Source organism: Hyla sarda, chromosome 6 (assembly GCF_029499605.1).
Source record: "Hyla sarda isolate aHylSar1 chromosome 6, aHylSar1.hap1, whole genome shotgun sequence".
Lineage (NCBI taxonomy): Eukaryota > Metazoa > Chordata > Amphibia > Anura > Hylidae > Hyla > Hyla sarda.
This window is the reverse complement of record NC_079194.1, coordinates 48,337,515-48,348,588: the sequence shown is the minus strand read 5'-3', so window position 1 is coordinate 48,348,588 and position 11,074 is coordinate 48,337,515. Positions and strand designations below refer to the sequence as shown.

Here is an 11,074-nt window from a genome sequence, read left to right as displayed (position 1 = left end):
ATATCGGGGATCCACTGCGAAATCCCTCCCCCCCCACTTTATATAGAAAGGGTGAACTCCGCAGTGAAAATCTGCGATTTGACACATGAAATCTGCAACCGAAAGAAGCGATGTCTGAATTCAACCCTATGAGTCTCAACTCCGCTGTGTCAATTTTAGAGCCTGAAATACAGTGACCAGCACTGGAGAAGCCGTCCAGCCCGGTAGAAGTTTACCAGGAGGCCACTGTCCCTGGATGAAGAATAACGTTTGTCAGTGCAATGTCTAAGACATAAATAAAACATGATAAAATTCTTCCTCATAAAATATATATATATATATATATATATATATATATATATATTAAATTAACAATTTCTTAAATAAATATAACATTTAAATATATATTTTAATGAAGGGTGATGGCATTCATGAGAGTGGGCAACAGGGTGACAGCAGGCGGGAGATGAACGGTCGTAAGGACATTGCAGGAAGAAGCTATTAAAATATGACTTAACGTTTTGGTCCTTTATATTACAGTATAGATCAGCATTTCGGAAGCAGTGTGCCTCCAGCTGTTGCAAAACTACAACTCCCAGCATGCCCAGACAGCCTTCGGCTGTCTGGGCATGCTGGGAGTTGTAGTTTTGCAACAGCTGGAGGCACACTGCTTGCGATGCACTGTCTATGAAGCATTGCTATAATCCACAATGCAAATTCAAGTAATAGTAACATAGTCCCTTATATTGACACTTTTCTGTCCTTACATAAAGCATAAGAAAAAAACAAGGGGAAAAAAAAATATTATATTGCCATACTGCCTAAGACAAACCGAAATCCGAAGCAGCAAAAAGATTCAAGTAATGTAGCAGCATAATAAAATACATACAAAATATCAATCATCCTTATTAGAAAAACATAGGAAGCCATCATTGTAGTAATAGTCATTGCATTCGGCTGCATGACCATAATGTATTCTAGGCATAGTTCATGCTTATTTCATAACCTCGGGGCTGGCCGCTCAATGGAGATGAGCATGCATAAGTGTGATACAATGCAGTCAGTGTGTATATATACATACACATTGGGCTCTATTTGTTTACCGAGCTAGTGAAAGTTGCGGACAAGTGAAATGTCCTAAATATTGTAAATGGCAGCCTGGGAGTTTGGACTTCCGCAATAACTCTACTTTATCTATCTCAATTCGTCATGGAAGAAGCATGAAAGCTTCTGCCTTAGGCTATGTTCACACGTCGAGATTTCCATGCGGAATATGGTGGGAAAAATTCAGCACGGAAATTCTGCGACATGAAGTTAACATTGCAGAGAATGGAATTTCCACCGTCCCACAAAAACGGCCGAATCTGCATTCCAGATTCAGCAAAAAGAATTAAGAATTCAATTGTTTTTGCAGAATTCCGTGGCAGAGTCCCAATGGGGCTCTGAATTCCGACCGGAATCGGTGTGTTCAGCGCAAAAAATTCAGCACGAATTCTGCAGAATCTGAGCACGGAAATCCTGCCGTGTGAACATAGCTTTCGTTTTTTTTCCCCCCAAAGAGACATTCAAGTTATGGAACTATTTGTATCAATAAATAATAAGAGACATAATAAATATCATTATTCAAGATTCAGACTCTCTGAATATAATATAAAGGGTCACACACACACCACATGTATAAGGAGATGCCATCAGAGGACTTTGACCCTACATCTAAAGTGGTTGTAGCCTTAAGTCTACAGTGGTTCTACCAGCAGCCACGTGGTTGACCACAGTTTTGTAACAATCCATAGCAATCCTTTACTGTGCCGATGGTCGTTCCTGTTCTCTCTTGAGCCATCCTTTATAGTTCAGACGAGCGCTCTTTCAGTAGTACGGCAGGGTTTACCTCTTCCAGTGCAGAGTTGGAGCTCGCGTTGATGGTTGCCGACTCGCTGATCTTGCCTTTTAACACGTGAAAGGCGACCACAGGACAGTCTTTAACATTTTGGCAGACGAGCTTTTGTAAAGAGGCCGTGTTCACGATGTCGAAGCCAACCTTGCCCCCGAAAGTGCTGGGTTTCCAGTATTCGGGAGAGCAAATTGGATTACCCATCAGACCTTTCAATGAAAACGGAGCACCGATTTCAACCATGGTCTCTCCAAATATGGCACCGGGACGGGGTTTTTCCACCAAAAGACCTGGGTAGAACTCCATGGCGTCAATGTCTCCGTAGAGTTTTTCAAGTTCTGCGGACATTTCTTTCTCTCCTAAAATGAGAAGAATTGGTAAGCTCGGGATGAAGACAATTGTGTCATTCTATTTCTTTAAAACAAAAAGATTTTCATGGAAGATGCAATTTCAAAATATTAAAAAATAAATTAAAAAATATTAAAAAGTTTATATGAATATACATATCTATATATTATTTTTTTATGGAGGTATTTTTTTTCCCCAAGACTTGGAAGCACCTGGAATATAATGCTCTTCCCTGAAGCGGCTCCATAATTTACCAGCGTTGTAAATCTGGTTTCACATGAATTTAACTGTTTCAACATGCCAGGCATTAAGTTTATGGGCAAGTTCACACGCGGCTGGGAAATTGGTTGCAGAAAGTTAAACACTGACCCACTGGGGTTGCATGTGCTTGTCTACAAAATAAACCCATTCAGATGTCCTGTTTACACTTTACCGTATATAAAAAAAATGGCAAATGCAGCCATGGAATTGTATACGGTACTATAGACCTCCTTAAAGAACTCTTTCTGGGATAAATCATGACTGTTTTTTTTTTTTTTTTTAATATTAATAAAATGTATACTAGACGGGTATTCCAGCAAAAAATAAATAAATAAATAAATAAAGTTAGAGGTTTAGTGGTTGATTATGGGTCTGACCTCAAGATCCTGGCGTGACCAGACTTTCACGCGTACCCATCTGCTGTGTACTATGGAACCTGTTATCTCTGGAGGCTCCATAGAGAATGAATGGAGCATGTGCAGACAAGGCAGGGGGTCCTAGAGGTTGTACCCTCCACATTCAGACACTTATGAGGAGATTTATCAAAAGGAAAAGTTGACCAGTTGCCCATAGCAACCAATCAGATTGCTTCTTTCATTTTCTAAAAGGTTCTTTTAAAAATGAAAGAAGCATTCTGATTGGTTGCTATGGGCAACTGGCCAGCTTTTCCTCTCCCCATTATCCCTATACTGTGGACAGGGGATACTCTTTTTTATCACTAAATACCCATGGTCTTTAGTCCCAACAAGCACTCTGTATATGGATTTACTGATGACTAAAAATCAGGATAAAGCCTTGATATATATTACATACAGAAGATTTTGTCTTTTTTTTTTCTTCTTTCTTTTAGTTGAAGGCCTAGAAATTTCTAGTGCGTATGAATTCCCATAGGAATCATCTGATTGGTAAACACAAGGTTAATCTGGCAGAAGCTGTTCCCTGTAATCTCTTGTGCGTCCCTGTTATTGTTTTCACTACGCGCCATCACTTCTTCACAATGATGTTAAGTAAGAACTAGTACTCCCCGTGACTTCAGAAATTCAACAAAACCACAAGATTCTCCTCGCCGCCCCAGCAGTTCCCTGCAGTAATACCAAGAAGACGCTGTAAAATCTTACCAGTCAGATCCTCGAAGGACTTAAAGGGTTTCAGCATAAAACGCTTCCTGTATTCATTGAGGGACTGGTATCTCATCTCTCTGCTTTGCTCTATGGAAGCCATGGCCACTCTGAACACAGCTGCCGGGAAGTTTCTACCACCAGCCACCTATGTCATAGAATAAAGAAAGCCAATAGATTAGGGACAATGACAGCCAGTGGTGTATGACATATAATAAAAAAAAAAGAGTTCTCATATAATCAAAGGAATAGGTAATAAGCAGGGCTCAGGTCCTGCGGGAACACTTGGGAATGGAGTTCCTGCACTCTTTCCACAGCAGGAACACCGTTCCCATTACCAGGAGTCCTGTATAGTATAAGAGTCCTGTATAGTCCTGAGCAGAAATCTAAGGTGAGTTCCCAACCTTTTTTTTTTTCCAGGGCTTGACCCCTGGTAATAAGTATCTGATTGGTGGGGTTCCAACCACAGAGACCATCACTGATCTCAGGGATCCTATTTTCCATTGGTTTAATGAATCATTGGTTGAGCCATGCAAACTGTGGCTCCATTCAAGTTCTATGGGACTGTTAAGATAGCTAGCTATAATGTATGGCTATCTTCAGCAGTCTTATAGAGTTTGAATGGGGCAGCAGAATGCATGCTCAACTGCTGGTCCATTCAACTGGGGGACATGGGACCCCCCCCCCCATGGAGGTTCTAATCGTCTCACCCCAACAATCAGACATTTTTCACCCATCTTATGGATAGTTAGCAAGTGTTGATTATAGAAAGACTACTTTAAAACGCAACTCTGATGATGGTCCGGTGGCAGGATATCTGACTAAATCTCCTGGCAGCAAAGTTGCCAGGAGATTTAATCAGGTATCCTGCCACCAGACCATCCTTGGAGATACACTTTAAAGGGGTTATCAGGAAAATAAAAACAGAGCTAATTTCTTTTTTTTTTTTTTTTTTACCACCCCCATCTGTCTCCAGGTTGGGTGTGGTTGTGCAGCTCAGTTGCATTGAAATTAATGGAGCCAAGTTGTAATACCACACCCAGCCTGAGGACAGACGTGGAGATGTTTTTGAAAGAAATTAACTCTGTTTTTCTATTCCTGAATAACCCCATTAAGAAAGAATATGATAATGTCTCTTACCCTTCCAGCTCTTTGCTTGCTAAAAGATTCAACCATCTGTGATATCCCATGCTCCAGCATGACAGAGTTATTGTAGAGAAATTGTTGATAGTTGTACTCCCGGTCGCTGATCTGAAAGGTGTCTGGCAGGAGAGGGTGCCAATGGTACAGGGTGTTGAACTCTGCAGCAATTCGGTTCTGGTATTGGAATCTCTGGTTAAACAGCAGCTCTGGGTCAAACTTTAGTTTAAAGTGATATCCGCTCAGATGCTGCACATAGTCTTCGATGACAATCTTGATGGTTTCGCCTTTAGAAAGAAAAAGGACATGAATACATGAGAGCAAATTTACAAACGCCAATTCTGCAAACATTTTGGAGATGGGTAGAATCTAAGATATAAGTCCAATAAAACTGCTAGTGCTGGGTAGCCTGGAGTAAACATGGGGCAGGACAAGGTAAAACTAAATTCTTTGAATGGTTTTTACTACAATACTTACAAAAAGGTGAATTATCAGGCAAGTTGGGATAGTAGTGGTAAAATCCATCAAGTCAACTCATGTAACAACCTGATCAACATTGAATGTCTCCTAAACTCACCGATCAAAATTAGCCTTGCCGTCTGGAAAATGCGTTCATCGTCCCACTCGGGATGCTCCTGCACAAGAATATCACAGACCCGATTGTGTTCTCTGAGCCATATGGTGGCATACATCATCAGGCCCGGGACCAGCCCAAACACTTCCTGCCCAACGGCAAATCTAAGGTGTTCCGGCACGTGAGGAGGATACATCATGTCAACTCCAGATTGGTTCACTGTTGGAGGATACATCTCGCCATCAATAATCTATAATAAAACATAGGTATAGGATTAATGGAGCATTTCACAACTTTAATGACAACAGAAAATTGTTCAGAATGTGTTTTGGATACTGTAACATGACCAGTAGGAGATGTGGACCTACAAGGTTGTTTTGGATTTGACTTGAGGCTAAACCTGGGAGGAGAATCTAAAGGATTTTGCAGTCTTTATCCACTATCCAACAAGGAGGCCGGGACTAAAATTTTAAGTATGCTTGGGATAGGCATGAGGCTATCCTTTATATAAGATGGGGATAGACATAAGTCTATCCTTCATATAAAATTGGGATAGTAATAAGGCTATTCTTCATATAAGATAGGGCCAGAACTATTCATAGTTTACAGGCTAATGGGCAAACTAGATGGTCCAAATGGTTCATAGCTGCCCAAACATTCTATGTTTCTAAATGAATCCCCGAGATACCAGGAGTCTGTTTGCAACACCTAAAGAGAAACTGCAGGTGACACCAAAATATGGTGCAAAGATGACAGGCACAAGTTGGGTGGAAGAAGAGTCTTGGCAGGTGGCGTAAAGTCAACAACTATAGACTGGCAAAAGGTCAGGGAATGTGGCAGAAAACTAAGTAAATATACTTAGGCCTAGGTTCAGACCAGAAGAGGTTGGTGACACTCACCCTATTTGAACCCAAATTTGGACATGTGCTGCTTGGGGGAGGGATACCAAGCACTGGATAAGGTGAAATAGGGAAAATCACGATAGACATAATAAAAATAGAATATTCACCTGGTATTTTAACTTTCCGTCCTTCTTCAGTCGTAGCATGTGTTGCCTGTCTAAAGTTTCTCCATAGATGTGACATAAATCAACCTGGAGAACACAAGTACGATCATATTAAGGATCAGTTTAGAGTCACAATAAGATGTTACCGATACTGTAACAAAGCACCAAGAAAGGAAATCTTCTGTGCTCTTACCCCATGCCCCAGAGCTTTGGTGAAGGCAGCCCCTTTCTTGACGTCAGTCTTAAAGAACTGATGTGTAAAGTGTTGTGCAAAGAAGGCAAACATGATGTTAGATCCTTGTGGGTCGGGGATAAACTCTCTCCTCAGTATAAACTTCTCCACAACCTCCTTGACACTCGGAAGTTCCTTATTTCCTGTAATGAAAGAGATAGGAAGGGGGGATTAAGGAACTGCTCATAAATACAACCGCAGCTTCATAAATTGTTGGCATAGTTATTCTATAGGCAAAGAATCAATATAGAAAAGGGCTGTAAAGTGTAGACCGTGACGGGATCAGCGCATGACTAGTCCACCTTAGCTATGTACAAGTCATGTCTTCCATAGATAATCTGCTTGACAATTTGTCAAAAGCAAATACTGAGCTGAGTATTTGTGTCATACGAAATCTCTCCCTGTTTATTGTTCTATATGATATCACAGAGTAAGCAGTCTCACCAGGGCCTGCAATCGAGATATAGAAGGCAGATAACATACCTTTAACTCCCATTGGTGTTGGGCAGTCTTTCCCTACCGGTGGCAATGATCGAGTATAATATGAGATGTTGGAATATGCTTCCCAGTTTTTGTAGTTGTAGTGGCTGTTGAAGGTAGGTGGGCTGTCGATCAAGTGAGACCTTGCTGTAAAAAAAAAAAAAAAAAAAGTAAAAATAAATACATGATTTGGAAAGAAAATGGGAATCATGTTACTGTACAGGTTATTAGTCAAGATTAGCCGAACTTTAGGGCATCGTTAGCTGATTGCGAGGAGGGGTTGGGTGTCTGACTACTAGGACTTGGGTATCTCCAGGGCTCCCATAGACATTACATGGAGCCCTCATGATGGGGATAGTTTTTTTTTTTTTTTTTGTACAGTTTAGGAAACCTATTTCCACATACAGTAATAAGGAGTTCTGCGTTAATAGAGGAGGATCATGTCCTTGGTTCAGGATCCTCATCTATCGGCGGAGTAGAGAGAAAGTACTAAGAGCATCTCTTACTCTGGAGGACCTGTCCTGTCCTGCAGGACCCAGATAACCCCTAAATTTAAATGGGCACAGTGTAATGCTATATTTCTCCAGTGGAGGCGCTGCAGGGAAATTGAACACCAAATCTTAGGATTCTCCACAATGATCATGGATCATTCGTGGTTCTACTTTGGGATCAGCTTACTGTTAAGGCACAAGTATGGCCTGTCCAACTCGGAGAACCCCTTTACGCAACATTTTGTATATCATTTCAGTAAACTACCACACATTTATCATGGGAATTATCTCATTGGGGAGAATTCATTAAAACCTGAACCCTGTGTAGGGGAAGAGCAGTGCAGTTGCCCATAGCAACCATTCATGTTTTTTTCATTTTTTCACAGGCCTTCTTAAAAATAAAAGAAGTGATCTAGTAGCTATGGGCAACTGCACTGCTCTTCCTCGACACGGATTTTAATAAATCTCCCCCATTGTAAATTCATAAGTCTAAGGTTGTCCAGGATTAGAAAAAATCTAGCTGCTTCCTTCCAATAACAGCGCCACACCGTTCCACAGGTTGTGCATGGCATTGCAGCTCAACTCCATTTACTTCAATTTCTGGAACATATTTTCATCCCCTTTTTTTAAATGGAGCTAATCGCTTCCAAAAACAGCACCACCCCTGTCCTCAGGTTATGTTTGGCATTACAACTTGACTCCAATAACTTCAAAGGAACTGGGCTGCAATACCACACACAACCTGAAGACAGGTGTGGTGCTGTTTTCCTAATCCTGGATAACCTTGCAGAATTCAGGTCAGATCTATACAGAGTGGTATAGGATGTCCTATGAAACAAAAGAAGCAACTTAACAATCAGCCCAGGACCGGCAGAACGTAGACAATGGATGTACTCACACGTTAGCACGTATTGCATAATCCTGTCGCGCAGGAATGAGAAATTATTGATGACATTCCAGATGGGTTTAAAGTGAGTTAAGATGTAGTGGACGGTGTTGGGCGAGGGCTTCAGGGTGATTCTCAGCCATGTTAGAAATTCCGCTGCAGGAAAAGAAAAAAGAATGTAGATTACAATCTACCTTACAAAACGAGCGGTGACATCAAAGACGCAGGGCGCCGGGACTTACGTGTTGTGCAGTTTTCGCCATAAAATCCTGTCCTTGTGCAATCGCATTCATACCGGTCGTGGCCGACAGTCATGCACACGCCTCGGTTCTCACATGGGTTGGAGCAGCAAGGGTTGGCTGGGAACAACGAGGTATAGAAATAATGGTCAGATTTCCGAATTATTTTTATTTTATTTTATTTTTTTTAAGTTTGCTACTCTTCAATTTAATGTAGCAGCCTACATACATGGAGCTGACTATATAACTCTTTAGGGCATTGTGGACACGGATAGTGATACGATAAAAAATGACAATGAAAAGTGCTCAATAATAATTAGAAAAAAAATAAGAAATAAATATTAAATAATAATAAATATATAAATATAATTTATTTATATAGATTCCACAGCACAAATAAAAACAAGCATCAGACATTACAATATTACACACTAAATAAACTTTCTTATGCTACATCATTAAATCTTCTAATGGTATATTTAAGCAGAATCCCCCAATCTTTGGTTTTCCAGGTGTTGTAAAAGTACAACCCCCATCATGCTCTGACAGCCGCAAGGTGTTATAGTTTTGCATATGCTAGAAAGCGACAGGTTGGATAACGTTGCTTTAATGTCTATTACAGTTTTTTCCCAACCAGGGTGCCTCCAGCTGTTGCAAAACTACAACTCTCAGCATGCCCGGACAGCCTTTGGCTGTCCGGGCATGCTGGGAGTTGTAGTTTTGCAACAGCTGGAGGCACCCTGGTTGGGAAACACTGGTCTAATATCATGTAATATCTTCTGTACTATAAAATAAACCATTACTGAGTTCTAGACGGCTGTCCAGGCATGCTGGGAGTTGTAGTGTTGCAACAGCTGGAGGCACCCTGGTTGGGAAACACTGGTCTAATATCATGTAACATCTTCTGTACTATAAAATAAACCATTACTGAGTTCTAAACGGCTGTCCGGGCATGCTGGGAGTTGTAGTTTTGCAACAGCTGGAGGCACCCTGGTTGGGAAACACTGGTCTAATATCATGTAATATCTTCTGTACTATAAAATAAACCATTACTGAGTTCTAGACGGCTGTCCAGGCATGCTGGGAGTTGTAGTGTTGCAACAGCTGGAGGCACCCTGGTTGGGAAACACTGGTCTAATATCATGTAACATCTTCTGTACTATAAAATAAACCATTACTGAGTTCTAAACGGCTGTCCGGGCATGCTGGGAGTTGTACTTTTGCAACAGCTGGAGGCACTCTGGTTGGGAAACACTGGTCTAATATCATGTAACATCTTCTGTACTATAAAATACACCATTACTGAGTCCTAAACGGCTGTCCGGGCATGCTGGGATTTGTAGCGTTGCAACAGCTGGAGGCACTCTGGTTGGGAAAACACTGGTCTAATATCATGTAACATCTTCTGTACTATAAAATAAACCATTACTGAGTCCTAAACGGCTGTCCAGGCATGCTGGGAGTTGTAGCGTTGCAACAGCTGGAGGCACCCTGGTTGGGAAACACTGGTCTAATATCATGTAACATCTTCTGTACTATAAAATAAACCATTACAGAGTTCTAAACAGCTGTCCAGGCATGCTGGGAGTTGTACTTTTGCAACAGCTGGAGGCACCCTGGTTGGGAAAACACTGGTCTAATATCATGTAACATCTTCTTGTACTATAAAATAAACCATTTCTGAGTTCTAAACGGCTGTCCAGGCATGCTGGGATTTGTAGCGTTGCAACAGCTGGAGGCACTCTGGTTGGGAAAACACTGGTCTGATATCATGCAAGATCTTCTGTACTATAAACCATTGCTGTGTTCTAGTTCACAATAATATACAGACAATGTATCACCCCAAAGAAACCAATAACAGTTAAAATTATTTATAAACAAATGGATACATTTAAAAGAAGAATTCATAACAAACTTGTAACTGTTACATTTTAAAGCAGATTTGTTAAAGTTTTCCCCAATATTCGCTTGAAATTTGAAATTTCATAAAAATGTTTTTAAAAAATGTAAAAAAAATCTTTGTGCATTTACCTGCATAAGAAGTAATAAGAAGAGAACACAAGAAAAATCCCAGTGTAAGCATTCCAGCAGTGGTCAGGTCCTAGTCTGCAGCAGGAAAGTGCGGAGCTCCCAGTATTCTAGTCTGCTGCTCTCTGAGTACACATTGCAGGCGGCAGTGACTTATAAGAGCAGCAGCCACCGCTTGGACCCACCCTTTAGAGGATGGGCAAAAAAAGTAAGCAGGGAGGTAACATGAGGGTCTGGGAGCCCGGCTCCTGTGGACACATTTTACCTTAATTCTTTATCTACTATAAAACTGAAGAAAAGATGATTTACTTAGAATAGAAAAGAAAATGAAGAAAATGTAACAAGCTTGTAAAGGGCTAGATCAGTGTTTTCCAAACAGTGTGCCTCCAGCTGTTGCCAAA

At 40.9% G+C, this 11,074-nt stretch overlaps 1 protein-coding gene across 1 annotated transcript; it reads right to left on the bottom strand.

Annotated features, from left to right (window-relative positions):
* Positions 1–646: 646 nt before the first annotated feature.
* PTGS2 (prostaglandin-endoperoxide synthase 2) lies at positions 647–10,787 on the bottom strand. Its single transcript, XM_056528050.1, has 10 exons — positions 10,677–10,787; positions 8,649–8,765; positions 8,419–8,562; positions 7,033–7,176; positions 6,511–6,692; positions 6,321–6,404; positions 5,315–5,561; positions 4,738–5,024; positions 3,598–3,745; positions 647–2,229 (listed from the first exon to the last, which is right to left on the bottom strand). Exons 1-10 carry the CDS (start codon positions 10,726–10,728, stop codon positions 1,823–1,825), a joined length of 1,812 nt encoding a protein of 603 aa, XP_056384025.1. The 5' UTR covers positions 10,729–10,787; the 3' UTR covers positions 647–1,822.
* Positions 10,788–11,074: the final 287 nt, after the last annotated feature.